The sequence below is a fragment of the Moschus berezovskii genome, chromosome 11 (genome assembly GCF_049115385.1).
Source record: "Moschus berezovskii isolate FMDL1 chromosome 11, NW_MosBer_1.0, whole genome shotgun sequence".
In the NCBI taxonomy this organism is placed as follows: domain Eukaryota; kingdom Metazoa; phylum Chordata; class Mammalia; order Artiodactyla; family Moschidae; genus Moschus; species Moschus berezovskii.
In genome coordinates this window covers 47485051-47500501 of record NC_142470.1, presented here as the reverse complement: position 1 = coordinate 47500501, position 15451 = coordinate 47485051, and the positions used below count along the sequence as shown (strand labels likewise).

General features: G+C 37.4%; 1 protein-coding gene across 5 annotated transcripts in view; it reads right to left on the bottom strand.

The window, feature by feature from the left end:
• Nucleotides 1–663: 663 nt before the first annotated feature.
• Nucleotides 664–15451, bottom strand: part of USP34 (ubiquitin specific peptidase 34) — a 227615-nt gene continuing 212827 nt past the window's right edge. For 3 of the 5 annotated variants that reach the window (XM_055399249.2, XM_055399250.2, XM_055399251.2), the window contains 8 exons: nucleotides 14625–14729; nucleotides 14384–14508; nucleotides 13244–13367; nucleotides 5470–5549; nucleotides 2947–3087; nucleotides 2700–2843; nucleotides 1638–1797; nucleotides 664–1455 (listed from right to left, as the gene is read on the bottom strand). In XM_055399249.2, coding sequence (XP_055255224.2) covers nucleotides 848–1455; nucleotides 1638–1797; nucleotides 2700–2843; nucleotides 2947–3087; nucleotides 5470–5549; nucleotides 13244–13367; nucleotides 14384–14508; nucleotides 14625–14729 — 1487 coding nt within the window. In that variant the 3' untranslated portion in view covers nucleotides 664–847. Of the gene's footprint in view, nucleotides 1456–1637; nucleotides 1798–2699; nucleotides 2844–2946; nucleotides 3088–5469; nucleotides 5550–13243; nucleotides 13368–14383; nucleotides 14509–14624; nucleotides 14730–15451 lie in introns of those variants that run through there. The other 2 variants (XM_055399252.2, XR_016038579.1) reach the window with 2 other exon arrangements.

Below are 15451 nucleotides of genomic sequence, written 5' to 3'. Positions count from 1 at the left end.
GATGGGCGGGCGGGCTGTATTGTTATGCTTCTCCCTGCAGCAGTTATGCACTTTGGAGTGGCGAGGACTGAAAAGTCTATGCTAAAAGGTACTTTTTGGCCTGCCACTATACTTCTCATGAAGTAGAATACACTGGACAAGTACAGCTCCTGATTCACAGTTTTCTCATTACTTTCATCTGAGAAGACTGAAGCAAGGTATGTAAACAATTAAAAAGTCATCACAATCAGTTTAATTAAGTGCATAGAATAGCAATCAGTCATGTCAATAAAAATAAAACAATTATTTTTACATCAAGTGTGCTTTATTTCCTCCACAGGTATTCTGTTAAATAAAGCACCATTTATATACTGCCAGGCCACAGCTAAAGAGGATTCTTTACAGAATCAAATTTCTTGTGGTTGTTCCGTATACAAGTAAACTTAATTTTGATAATAAGAACCACAGCGATCGGAGGCAATCTGCCTCTATTATAAGGTACAAAACTGGCACAGAGGACACCATATTATACACAGTAAAAATGCTGTAAGTTTAAATTACATTTTACAGGGCCAGAGAACCCTGTGCCTCCCAGACAGCCATATTAAATGAAAGCCACTACAGTGAACTCTTAATTACGTAAAACATATTCATTATCTGATTGCCCTTTAGAAAGTATACTGAAGATGCAAATTTTTTCATCTGAAGTTTCTGCCTGGCCAAGAATTAAGCCTATAAATCTATCTTGCCATTCAAGCAGAGAGCACTGGACGAACTGAAGCACGAAAACAGAAATAGGCAAAACTTATACAAACAGCATCGGGTGGGGGGAGGGGCGACCTTAAAAGTAGACATGCTACATCTAATGTCAAGAAGCAGCTTGGTTTCCTTTGCCAGATATCCTCGTGACCACATGGATTGTAGATTCAATGGTCCTACACAGGGTATCTAGAATGTCGTGCTGCTGCATGTGACTAAAGAGTCCTCTGGAATGGCCACAGCTGAGTGATAAAGCCACCTCAGGGTCCTGGGAGGGTAAAGCTTGACCGTCACAGCTTCTCAAGTCAGCTAAGTCAGACAGAACTGCAGAAAGAGAAGTAGAAGGGAACTCGGATTCTTCCTCAGCGAGGTTAGAATCCTTGGAACAGTGGAGGTCTTTCAATTCCTTACAGTCTTCAAACCTACCATTGTCAGACTGTTCTTCTGCATGCTGTGACCTGATATTTGATGTGTCTTCTGAAAACGAAGATGGAACTTCCATTCGGTATTCTTTAACAGAACTATTTTCAGGGGAAGGAAGATCTTGCTCGGTGCCTGGGTCGATGATTGAGGAGTCTCTTGTCTCATTGTCTGAAGTGCTAGTTGGGGTCAGGACCTCCCTGGTTTCTGTCTTCATGTCACTGATGCAGCTGTCAACAGTGTGCTCCTCATCGCTGCTAACGCGCCGCCGTTTCACAGGAGTTGCCCCTTCATCATCTGTGAAAACAACATGAAAATTTCTCTGAAGAGAGTCATTAAGATCATATTGGGGGGTGTTTGCATTTTTTAGCATTATATTAAGGAGGCTCACACAACCGCTGTAAAATCAGCAGCAGAGAGTGTATTTGTCCTTTCTTCCACCCCCTAAAGGCAATATTTTATTAGTCTGCAAAGCTAACCTTTAGTTTTTCTTTCTTTGGCTTCTTGCTCTTGGAGTGAGTTTCTCTGCTGCAGACAAGTCCTGCATTTGCTTAAAAGCTCTTGCAGAGTTGGAATTAGAGCTGGGTTTAATTGTTTGGGAGTATGTACCGACAGGAGCAAAGCAAGTGCCCGTAAGTCCTACAAAAATCCAAACAGAAACATTTTCAATTCCAAAGCCAACATTTTGACACAACTGTTAGTAGTTTAAATGCACATGTTTATTACTCTTCCAGGAATCCATCCTGGTTTCTCTGGTATTTTTAGACCGATGCTAAAACTAGAAAGCCAGTGTTATGATACTACTGCCTTTATATTTCATTGGTTCTAAGTCACTAGTTCTTTGCACCACACCACTTGACTGAAGACCTAAACAGTGTTTTCTGAAAATGGAAAAAAAATCAGTAATAAAACTTATACAGGAATTTTAAAAGCAAACCCTGAATGATCCATGAACAATTTAGGCCTCATTAATCTAGGAGTCAGTTTTCAAAGATACTTGATTTCTGGTGGATACCACAGGTCGTCTTCATGTAGTGCTGTAATCCACTCTGGCCTCTAAGCATTTTGTTACTTAGGAGGCAACTGCTGGACGTGTGCCTGCACATGCTGGCGGGTGTTTCATTTTTCTATAACACGGCTTTCATAGAAGTCTATGCAAGCAACCAATTCCCCAGCTTTAACTGGCTTTATAGGCATATTATTAACTTGTTTTCAGTTCCTTATGAGTAACAGGTACTAACAGAAACATCACAAATAACATTTTAAAAAATTTGAGCAAGTAAAGGGAATGAGAGTCTCCTCTTAGTGGTTTTATTGCCCTTAGCATTTTATGACATTGGCTCATGTCTTAAGGTGACAGAAAGTATACTACATACATAAAAGGCAGAGGGAACACGTTTTCATTTGGTTACTTTTTCACCATATGTGACTTCTAGAGTTTGAATAAGAAGTTAAAATTATTATATACTAAGGCCAGGTTTAGAGTTGATGAAACAAGGAAAGTTTGAAAGTACATGACTACTGCCTTGTATAGTTCTTACCCCATTTAAAGCAGCACTTGCTTTGGAAATTTCAACTCTGTTGGTGAAATCAGACTGCAGATTCTGATACTGATTTATCAAGTTTGTAATAAGGGTGCTGATCAAATTGGCACAGTTTGCTTCAGAAAACACTTGACCTTGAACCTGAAATAGATGATTTTTTAAAAACTCCAAAAGACCAATACAATGAAAACACAAGCATTAACTAATTGGAAGTAACAAGTTGAGTTTCCAATTTGTGACATACCTTTAGAAGAAAATGTGTCATGAATGTGTAGACAATGTTGTTGTTTAGGAAAGTTCTTTCATCCATTAAGATGCATTTTATATATTCTGCAAAAACAGGATCTTCACACAAAAGCTTGATGCAGTTTTTTGACATAGCAGACTAAAGTGGGGGAAAAAAGTACTGATTGGTTGGGCACTGAAATAAGTGCAAGTCTTAAATACACTGCTTATGATAGATATACATCCAAAGTCACCTAACATCCTATTGGAAGAACCACTTCTCTTTGGCCATGCCATGTGGCTTGTGGGATCCTAGTTACCAAATCAGGGATTGAAGCTGGGGCCTCGGCAGTGAAAGCAGTGTCTTAACCACTAGACCACCAGGGGAATTCCCAGAAAAGCCACTTTTACTGGGTTGGTCAAAAAGTTCATTCAGGTTTTCGTGTAAGATATTATAGAAAAACCTGAACAAAATTTTTGGCCAGCCCAATACTTTAATCTACTCAACTCTTGGTTACAACTATACTCCCAATAACTTAAATGGGTGAGTGTTAAGAAGAGGCTTGTAAAAGTTCTGAAAGGCAAAACTGAACAAATCCATTTTAAAAGAAATGCAGCCTTATTATCTAGCAATAAGAGTTAATAAGGACTGGAAAAATAAGGACAAATGGGATGATGTTTTCAGGGGAAAAGAGATAACCAAACCACCCACAGAGAAAAGATAAATTTTAAGAAATAATTTTATTCCCTAAAATGAGTTAAAACTTACACTATATAATGTTGTAACAACAGTAATTTGTTTGGTAAATCCCTTTCCCCTACAGCTTCATAAATATTGCAATGGTAAACAGCAAACCTCTTTTCCTAATTGTCTCTCACAGAAATCAGTGGGTCCCAAAATATAGAAATTGTACTAAAATTTGGTTTTCCTGTTTTCAAATGATCATGGCTCTTAAACCAAGTAGTGTTCTTTAAGTATATTCCCTAGATTATTTATATGTGTGTTTTAATAACATCATTTACATGGAAGAAAAATGGATCATTTTTTAAAAATAGGACAAGGTTTAAATAATACTGTACATGCATATACTTGTAAGTAAACTGTTTAAGGCCAACCCAAGAAATTAGGAGTCAAGTACAACTGGCACCCAGGTTTTCAGATCCTTGGGTGTCAGGAAAATCTGTCTTACTCTACCAGTAATAGTCTCTGCCTATGATTCCTGCACAGCACAGATGGCTTTTTCTATAGGGCTGCTAGGGGCTTTGGAAGCTTGAGGTGGTTTGACTAAGGGAAGTTGGGGGGTGGTGATGAATTCTGTGGGAAAAAAGCCAAGAGAGTAGTGCAGTGCAGCAGCAGCTAAAGCAATAGGGAAGCGACAGGCAGTGGCAGAACACAGAAACGAAAGAAAGCAACCACCAAAATCAAGAAGAATGAAAAAAGCGGGGGGGGGGGGGGGGGGGAGGCGGCAGATATCTGTTCCAATTTACTGAATAAATCACTCAGCTCAGAAGTCAACCAGCAAGTTGTTTTCTGTGTGTTTACTATGTACTATGCCATATGACTAGCCTATCAAAGATTCCTAGTATAGAAAACAAAATGACATTTCTTTAGGAATACAGATGACTCAGGTAGTCTTTATACTTGTGAAATTTACAGTTTGGGACAGGGAGGCAGAGAATCAACTATATAAAGTACCATGTGACATGTATCCATTAGGAGAGCATACAGCATACAACAGCCTGGGCAGGAGGCTGGACCAGACTCAAAGTACTCTGGGTGCTAAATGTGGGTAAAAGTCCATGCCAAAGGAATTAATCAACTCACGTCGTCTTCTGGAAATAGGCAAATGCACTCAGGCAAGAAACGAAGTTTTTCAGGGTCTAAAGAGTGGAGTCCTTTGTGCCTGATCCAAGGATGAGCCAAACCTTAGAATCAATCTGATTTCCTCCTCTTTCCCCACCATTCTTACTCCACAATTTAACAAGCATTATTTAGGTGCCCACATTAAGGGGTTGGCTTTTAGACTTAAGATAGGAAGGGTACAGTGTTTCCTGTTCTCAGTGAGATTGCTGATAAGAAAACAAGTGCACCAGACTCCAGAAATTGCTCTGAGGTAACAGATAAGCGAGAGGTAATGAACAGTCTGCTGAAATTTTTTGTTCAAGGTTTTGGAATGGTGGCAAGGAGAAGAAATAGGAGAGGTGAGGGAGACCAAGAAGTGGCACATGCTTGTCCTAATAGCCCCCTGTCTCAGACTTTCACCACAACTATTTATATTGACCTTTAAATGAGGAATTCAACTAGAAACAGCTTGTCTGAAATATCCTTTGTGATAACAAATGTATGGAAAAAGAAAATTTCACAGGGCAACTAGATATCCATTGCTTAATAGTTATTTTTTCTATTAACAGTGTCTTACCCACCAAGATTTGAAAACACCCCCAAATTTCTAGCCAGTTTTCAACCCAGTGTTCCTAAAATTACTGATCACCTGGTTGAATGAGATGAAACACCAAGTCATCTAAAACTCATTTTCTTTACCTGAGTCTGGCATAGCTCAGTCCAAAGTTTGGGGAACAGTGCAAGATGAAGTGGCAAACCTTCATAGGCAACTAGGACACCTAATGTTTGAAAAGAAACCAGAATAGGTTATAATTATAAATTACACTACTGAGATATTAAACTCTGCAGGTACAACAGTATGGCTATTTCTAGTCGTAACTGCATACTTTCTATGTTTTAGAAATAACATAAAATATTTAAAGGGGAAGAATTCATTCCAATGTTTTAACCAGTGAAATAATTTTTAAGAGTTCAGTATACTTTGACTTCATTTATCTCCCATATCTCATTCCTAGAAGGACCGTCGACAACTTAAACCAATTCAGGTTTTTGAGAATTAGAACTTTATCTGGGACAATAAAATTTACTGCAAGTGTTTCCAAAGCTTTCTTGGGTTAAGTTACCACTCCGCATATTAGATTCTGTTACATGGAATTGCTAGAGTGCAGTGGGGGTAGGGGGTACAAGTTGAAACAGGATGTGAAGAAGTAGGAAACACAAACACATCATTCTCTCCTTTTTTATCTTGTTTCTCCATGGATAAGATGAACGACTTTGTAGTAGATTTAGGCAAATTCTGCTCTAACAGCCCTTAGCCTCGTCCCCAGGACCCTTCGGGTAGATCACACTTAGCTGCTGTATGTCAGCATCTTATTTGAAACGTCCAAGGTTTTAACTTTTCCTTCTCTTGACTATTCCAAATATCAAATGTTTCCTTAAGAAATTAGTTCACCGAGCCCCTGCTATCCCACCTCTCTCAAAACACAAAAGTTGTAATGCCACAGGCAGTCATAAGTAAATTTTCCATCCTCCAACACTCCCATCCCCCAGGGAAATCATTGAGGAGAAATATAATACAAGTTATCTTCCTACAGTTAAAAAAATTACAAGAAACAGCTGAAGTTGGCAGACATTTTCAATACAGGGCTAAATAGTAATTACAGGTTTTCCCCAATTATGAAACCTTTCTTTCATAAGCTGAAACAACATAAAGTGAAAAAGCATTTTACCTTTTTCCATAAAAGCAAAAATCCCTTTTGCATTTCTTTTGGTTAGCAAAAAGAGGTACTAACATAGGTATTTCATAAAAGTGAAGTGGCATAAAGCAAACTTTCAAAAATTTGGGAATAACCAGTATTTTAGTCTTGGTAGGCTATTTAACTGTTGCAACTGCTCCACAGACAGCACTAAGTGAATGGGTGTGGCTGGTCTTTCAATAAAACGTTATTTAAGACACTGAAATTTGAGTATCATGTAATTTTCATGTATATCACAACATACTCAAAATCTCAGGAAGAAAAAAATTAAAAATTGTAAAAACTTCTTAGCTTGCAGGCAGCTCACTGGTTGTACAAAACAGGCAGCACACAGGTTACTGTTTGCCAACCTCTGTATTAGACTACGGGTCTGAAAAAATCTTAGAAAAACCAGATCAGTCATTCAGTTTAAGATCATCGAAGGATGCCTAGACTCCCTTTTGTGGAAAAGCCTACCTTCTTTTATTTTCCTGTCAAGATTAATTCCATTTTAAAGACCCAAGGAAACTCTCACCTTTCTCCATTATCCTAACCTAATCTGGTTGGGATTGGAGGCATTTACCAATCATAACATCACAATACACAGAAGCAAACAAAGGCATGTCATCAACACTGATGGCTACAGAGAAGAAAGTTCCTATGTTCCCATATTTCAGCATTATACTTATTCATAAAAGTATAGCAGGGGTTCGCAATAGGCCCACGGCCCATTTTTTCTGGCCCCTTCGCAGAGTCTGCCAACCCCTGAACTAGAGATTATCCTGATATAAACCCTCTGTGAAAGCAGGCTTTAACTACAATTTAAGATCCTCTAGACTTTATTCCTGTTTTCCACAACTACTAAAAAGCTGGCACTACCACAACAACAACAAAAAAAAACCCACAGAGACCTTCTATGATGTAAGATTGTTTTCAAATAATACCGATTCAAATGTTTATTTTACAAGTGAAGAATGGAATAAACATACTAACATCTATTGTGCTAGGTATGTCAAATAATCATATTTAATTTTCTCATCAACTTTGGAAGGTGTTATGTTACCCTCATGTTCCCCACTGTTTTGAATGAGGAAATGAAGCTCAGAGAAATCACTAATCTGCTCAGTTTCATCCCCAAAGCCAGTGAGTGATACAGCTGTATCTATCCCAGACTTATCTCGGTCTAAAGCCCACCATCTTTTCAATAATCAGTTTCCCAAGCTTTAGTCATCCATGTATAATTTTCATAACTGTTTTCATATCTGTCCATCTTCTCTGTTTACTTGATAACTGTGCTTTAGATTCATTCAGAGAAGCTAATCCTATGTTGTCCTTGTCCTAGGCAATGTAACATCCTGGACAATCATGCATTTGGTATGAATTATTTACTTTTGTAATACAGTAAGATCTATTTCTTAACATAAAAATTATTTTCTCTGTGTCATCTTGTACACTACATTCTGGAAAACACTGCCACCCACAGTGAGCTAAAGACACCTCTTTCACATCCTACCTAATCCCTACTGAGCTGCACCTTTGGAAGGAAGGCCATCCCTTCAAAGCAGGAGTTCAGTTTCTTTTCAGCATTTTCACAAAGCACTGAGGATAAGTCTAGGCTCTACTAATTAAGGTAGAGGCCAATGCCATCCTAGTCCACACACTCCTCCTCCAATAGGGGTATCTCACTTACTGGGCGCAAAGCACAGGGAGATGCAATCACCAGCATTCACAGGCATGTTTCCAAGCCTTACCTCAGCAAACAGGATGGGCAGACCTAAAACATACTGGTTCCGGTATTATCACTCATCTTTCTTAATCCTGTGACTTTGGGCATCCTTAACAATGGTCCTTACCCCACAAAGGAACCATGTTCAAAAATGAAAAGCTGTTCCAAACAAATTTTTTCCTCAGTAGTAGTAAAGTCGCTCAGTCGTGCCCGACTCTTTGCAACCCCGTGGACGGCAGCCTACCAGGCTTCTCCGTCTATGGGATTCTCCAGGCAAGAATACTGGAGTGGGTTACCATTTCAGTGGCACCTTATACTGTAGAAGCTGTTTGGTGTGTTATTTAAAAGAAAAATCTTTTAAAGACAGCTTTTGTAGGTAAAATGGTAATACATATGGTTGCTGTGAGGATGAAATACTTTTACTCATGGGAAGTGGGAGCTCTGGCCAACGGATGGAAGCCCACAGCTAATGTTCCACTGCAAGACTGAATCAAGACATCTTAGCCTGAGAATATCACATTTGATTATTCTAATTCCCCTATTTCTGACCTCATACCCACTAAGCAAACTATTGTTGACTCGGCTGCCCATGCAGGTTACTGGAAAAAATCTGCTTGCCCTACCATGTAACATTCAGATTGCTGTGCTCATTCTTCTTTGTAAATTAACAGACTGGTAACCAACCCCTAAATTATACATATGTCTATTAAATGTAATGATTCTGTATGACCTCACATAGGTGGATCTGCCCTTGGATGGATAAAAGCTGGCTTCTGAATGACTGGCACCTGTTTCAAGTACATTCATCCTAAGAAGTCTTTGGGGAAACAGCTAAATGAGCTGTTTCTCCAATCAGTATCACCTTGATATCAAAAAAGCTGAAACATGGTCAACAGTTGTGCTTTCATAATTTGAATTTTAATCTGTTTACTTACATCAACTATATTAATTCTAGAAACTTTGAAGATTATGGATTTTCTAGGTATATCATGTTACTTGCAAAAAATATTTTAAACCACCTTTCACTTATTAAAGTATTAAGAAAGCTTTCAAAAACTAATGTCAAGGTGATTTTTGCTTTGTGTCTAAAAGTGAAAATTATGAAATCTTAGGGATTTGTTTAATTTTACTTGAATATCTTATTAATCTGCATGTGTACTACTAAGGTACCTAAAAACTTGGTATGATTAGGATTTGCATTACCAATTTTCTGTTTTGGAAAAAATTTTCCTCAAATTTAAGGTCAATGCATGATCATTACAAATAATTTATATTTAACCTAGAAAATAAAAGCATCCCATAATTTTATCCTTAGACAGTTAAGAATATAATCCTCTTTTTTATTTTAACATGTACTGATCTTCCCCCGTTCATAAGAATGTGGTCATATTCTGTATTTTCCAATTTGCTTTTTCATGTGATACAAAGTTATTTCCTATCATTTTAAAGACTATACTATACAAATGAACTTAACTAAGCTTCTACTGACAGACATTTGGGTTTTTTCCAGTTTTACCCAATACAAACCAAGTTAAAATAAACATTCCTATGTATGTTACTATGTATTCAATGAGGAGATTTAGGGTAGATCCCCAGATCTGGTATTGCTGGGGCAAAGGGCATAAACAATCTAAACTGCCTCTTCAAACCAACCCCATTAATAGATCTCCTCTTTGCCCAAACTGTAGTATCATCCAAACTTTACCTCATAGTTGGGAAGGTGGGAGGAGAAATAACTGTTTACTTTCTTTAATGTTCTTTACCATTTTACTGAATCCTAAAAACTCTCTATACTGGTATTCCTAGCCATTTATCTGATAAGAAGGCAAATATTTCACTCATTAGCTGTATGTATTTTAATTCAATTCATGGCATTTTCAACATGTAGTATTTTCAATTTTCATGTAGTCAAAAATTTCAATTTCTTATTTATTGTTTCTGGGTTTTGTGTCCTGCTTAAATGGTCCTTCAAATCTCAAGATGGTATTCATATGATCCTATGTTTTTTATTTAATATTTCTAGGATTTTATTTTTCATAATTAAATACTTAATCCTCCTAGGATGTATTTTGATCTAAGAAGCAAAGATGGTATTAAAATCTTGCCTCTCCTCTCCCAGAAAGCTACCCAATATCTCAATACTACCCATTTTCGACTAATCTTTATTATCTACCAAATCCTGTGTATCCTTATGTTTGTTTTGGGGCTGTTTTTCTGCTGTTCCATCCATGTGTTTCCATAGCTGCACTGTATGGTTTTAATCATTAGTTTAGTCATTCCTTGGGTATTAATGGGGGACTGGCTCCAGGAGCCCCCAATGCTTAAGACCCTTATATAAAGTGGTAATACAATGATTACAGTAGAAATTTCAATCCACAGTTGGCCTTCTGAGGATATGGAGGATCTTTACATTGGTGCTGCTGTGCTTCGTCTCTCAGTTGTGTCTGACCCTTTGCGACCCCACGGACTGTAGCCTGCCAGGCTTCTCTGTCCATGGGGATTCTCCAGGCAATAATACTGTAATGGGTTGCCAAGCCCTTCTCCAGAGGATCTTCCCGACTGAGGGATAGAACCCAGGTCTCCAGCATTGCAGGCATATTCTTTACCCTCCCTCTGAGCCACCAGGGAAGCCTATTTACGTAAGAAAGAGGAGAAAATAAACCCATCCTTGCTGTTTTTATGTTAAAAAAAAAAAGAATAAAATTTTTACATATCAAAATACTGCGGTCTCAGACACACTAGTATTATTTCACTTGGCAATTGGCAGCTTTGTTTATATTCCCTGAATTCTCTCCCAACTTTCTGCCTCTTCTATCCCCATGCCTGACTGTCCTCACTTCAACAGCACTTCAACCCTCCCCTCTTGTTGCCAAATATAGTTTCTTGAAGAAACTATACAATTAAAACTCCTTATCAACTCTTTGCTTCCCATCCCAGTTGTTAATGTGGGCTTTGCTTTCTCACGCTCTCTCCTAGTTGCCTCTCCCTGGAAACAGTTATTTCAGCTAGAAGACTGGGACATAATCTCTCCATTTGTAAGAAGCATAAGGAAAGCAATGTTTTTAGTTCTTTGTTTTTCCTTCATATCCAAAATAATGTCCAATTTTCTTCATTAAGATATAACCATGAAAAATGTCTTTTCCTGCTCAATTTATTAAAGGTTTCGGTTTATATATATCTAGAGCTGTCCTATGCAATACAGTAGCCACAAGTCACATCTGCTATTTAAAATTAATTTGGTTAAAATAAAAAATTCAGTTCCTTAATCACATTTCAAGTTCTCAATGTGGCTATCATACTGTGGATGATGATGCAGTTGGAGAATATTTCACACGGTCAGTGGCTATCATACTGTGGATGATGATGCAGTTGGAGAATATTTCCATCCTGCTAGAAAATTCTAAAGAACAATCCTATCTAGAGAACTAAACACCGTGAGCCAGCATAAACGTGCTTCCTGAGTGTAAGTGATGAAGAGCATAAAATATGATGAAAGTTGAATCAGCTAATGGGGATGGCTAGGTATGTCTCCTTTCTTTTCCTCCCTCTCCTATGTTTAATTTCCCAGAACTGTCTATTTGTGTTAGTGAGGAAGACAGTCTCACAGGGTGAAACCTGCATTATTTCAAGTAGATAAGACAGCTCCTGACATAACTTTTGGTATAAATCATATGGACACAATTACTAAGAACTTTTCTTGAGGTTAACATCTTTGTAAGTCTTCCTCCTTATCTGGGAGCAAGACTGTCTTAGAATTCCTGGGTATTTCCCTACATTTGATCGTTGCCACTGCTAGATTTCAGCTTTTTATAGCCAAGTGCCACAACTCAATTATATAATCATGAAATGGCCGATATGAACATATCCTCATCTGCCCACTCCCCGACCTTCAGTCACATATATAAAAAACTAGCTAATGGTAGCAGGTGGAAGGAACACCCTTTCAAATCTGAAGACATTCTAAGCACTTACCAATAAGCTTGTTTTTCTGAAGAGAAATTATCCCTGACAGTTGTTACCACTTCCTTCTTGGATAACAAACCTAAGGTATATTCACATCTTTGGCCCTATCTATAATGGATCAAAACCTTTTCCAAAGTAAGGAGGGGGTTGTGACTGAGAAGGAGCACAAAGGATAACTTCCAGGGTGCAGTAATGTTCTACTTCTTTACCTGGATGGTGGTTCCATGAGTATTTCACCACCCATGCTCGACACAAAAACTGTGGTACACTGGAGAGGATCCTGGGCCATCCCTAAAGGTAATAGACTCATACGACACACAGAGCCTGAGAACTCTGGAGATCCTGAGACAGGGGACATCTGGAGGGCTACATTTCTTACAAAGACTTATCAACTAGAAAAAGTCACCCAAAGGGAGTAGTCTTCTAAGAGCTCTCAGCTGCATCCGCAGAGAGACAATATTACATAAAAATAATTCAAGGTTTTCCCCTTTATAATTCACTGAATTTTTTTTTTCTATTTCTCGTATCTTCCTTTTCAAATTTCCCTTCTCACTCATCCCTCTATTTTATGACACTTACCTCCTAATTTACTCATATATGCACCTCTGCTTCACCCTGGCAAGTCCACTTAGCTTGCTCTTGGTGTTTCCAGCTCCAAAGCACAGCTGGCACTGATCTTATCTTATCCTCAAGATCAGGGCTGGGGAAGTCCATCTCTCTAAGCCTGCCTCCCTAAACAGAGCAGTTTTTGGTTTTTAAATTTTGCTGGGCAGATGGAGGAGGACTTGGGCTTCTATGTACAAAAGTGATGAGCCTATTCCACACTCCTTTATAAGCCAGCTGAAACTCTGGGCAGAACTATTAAATGGAAACCAGTAAGTTGGTGTTTTCTTAATAAAAATAAAAATGTTCCCAAGAATAATTAATATTTTTCAACATTCACTTTAAAAAAGAAAAAAAGGATTGGCTCATTTTTTTCCTCCCCTTCCTAAATGGCTAGGGGCTTAAAATAATTCAGTGGAATTTACTGCTCATCTTTTATACTTACTCAGCTTAACTAATGTTTCAGTAAATTTTTCACAGTTGATTGCAACTCGGCATAATAGATGGATGAATTGATGATAAGAAAAGAAGTAGTCTAGCAGCATACGATCATAAACGTCATCTTTGCCCTGAAGGTTAAAGATGATAAAATGGTTGCACTTAAATTGTATAATAAATTAAAGAGCATATTTTGTGCAAATGTAATAAATTTAACTAAAAAGCTGATTAAATATTTAAATTCTATAAGAACCTAGTTTTAAATTCCAAGTTTCTATTAATGTTATTAAGATCTTAATTGTCACAAGTTTATTTTCAGTGTGCAAATGCTATCAATTAAAATTACCCCTTATTTCTATATACTTTAATAAAGTAAAACTACTGTAGGATTTTAAAATGTGACACTTGAGTTCTACAGACATATCATCAAGAAAAGTGAATTAAATTTGATTTTTGAAATAAATTTCAGATTATTTCTGAAATGGTTTCTACTGTATTAACTATTTTAAATATTTTATTTAATACAAACTTCTTAAATGCATTTAAGATCCAAAGATAGTGGGCAAGAGAGAATGTGAATAAAGTGGATGAGGAAAGATAAATTAGTGAAAAAATTGTTTAGAGAAGTCTTGGAACTAAGATAAATTATCCTGTGTCGATGTTCCTTCTCTCTATAATTTAGAATTAGCACTATTTTAGAATAAGTATTAGAGAACCAGAATCAGGCTACAAATGATGATAAATCCATCAATCAGTGATAATTAGGCTTAGGTCAAAGGATTATAATTAAAGGGCAATAAAAGAAGTCATTGATTATATGGCGAAATATAAACAGTAGTCAGTACCTAACTTGACCTTTCAGATTTAGATATATGACCCATTTATAATTTAGCCTAGTGACAAATACTAATGAGAATTTCTGTTAGGATATTTTTGAGGGGCAAAAAAAAAACTTACTACTTGTGCTTATTATTGATTTTGCAAATATTCAACCAACATTTCAGAGCAGGAAAAAGTCGAAATGAGTCTAATCTCCTTAGGATCCAGAAAATGATCATTTAAATCTAATATACTCATAATGGCCAGAGGGGAAGTTCTAAATTACTGTGTACTAGAGAAACATGGTTTTCCTGGCATCCCAACATACCTTACTGGTTTCCACCATTGTGGGCAAGAGGCACATATTGAGTTCAGGGCGCGGAGGCCGAATATTGCTTTTCCCTCCTATTAGCTTGATATTTTCTCGACAAGGGAAATAAGGTCCAAGAGACACTAAGACATTAAAAGTGTACAATAAGAATAAATGGAAAAAATAAATCTCCATGTTTCAGTGTGCAGACAGATTAAATGCCAACCATGTTCAAGTACTGTGCTAGATGGATACATACTTGGTATATTACTGTGATGATAAGTACAATGGTTGTGCTGTAGAAATGGAACCAGAGTATGAAGAAAGTCATGGGGACTCAAAAGCACAAGTTCCTTGAGGACATCTGAAAATAAAAACACAATGTGGGCATTAAAAACTGCAGTGTGGACCTGCAAATTCACCAGTCCTACTGGGGTAACAGATGGTAGTGCAGCAGCTAACAAGTTTTAATGAGTCTCAGACTGTCTGAGCTCTCAGCCCCAGGACAAACTGTCTGATGCTTAACCAAAAATGGATCCACAGAGTTATTAACCACAACAGGGCATCATTAAGAATCCAAAGTTTAAAACATAAGCATCAGGGACAAGTACAATGAAGGAAATATTTGATGAACAGTGATTATGTTTCTTCATAAAATCAACCAAAGCAGTTTAGAAATCCAAGGTTTGAAATTCTTTGGATCTGAGAATCCTTAATCAACTTTGAAGTTACCCTCTCTTCCTGATGGAGCAGTACAGGCCAGTAATTCTACAGAACATCAGGCAACCTGCCAAGATTAACTGCTCATATGTATCTATCATTTTGAGAAACTGTAAACAAGTAGCTACAGTCTCTAAAGATGACTTAAATGGCTTATAAGACAGTAAAAAAAAATGCAGTATGAATTTAAACCAAGGGTTTCCTTTAATAGATATAAATTATCATTTTATTATAAATATGCAATTAATAAAAAGCTAAAATACTCGAAGTCCAAGAACAGCTACTAGGAAGTATCTTTAGGCAAAAAGACTCACTGAAATAATCACCCCAACTCTTTACAATGTCAGTTCTAATCTGTAAACATCT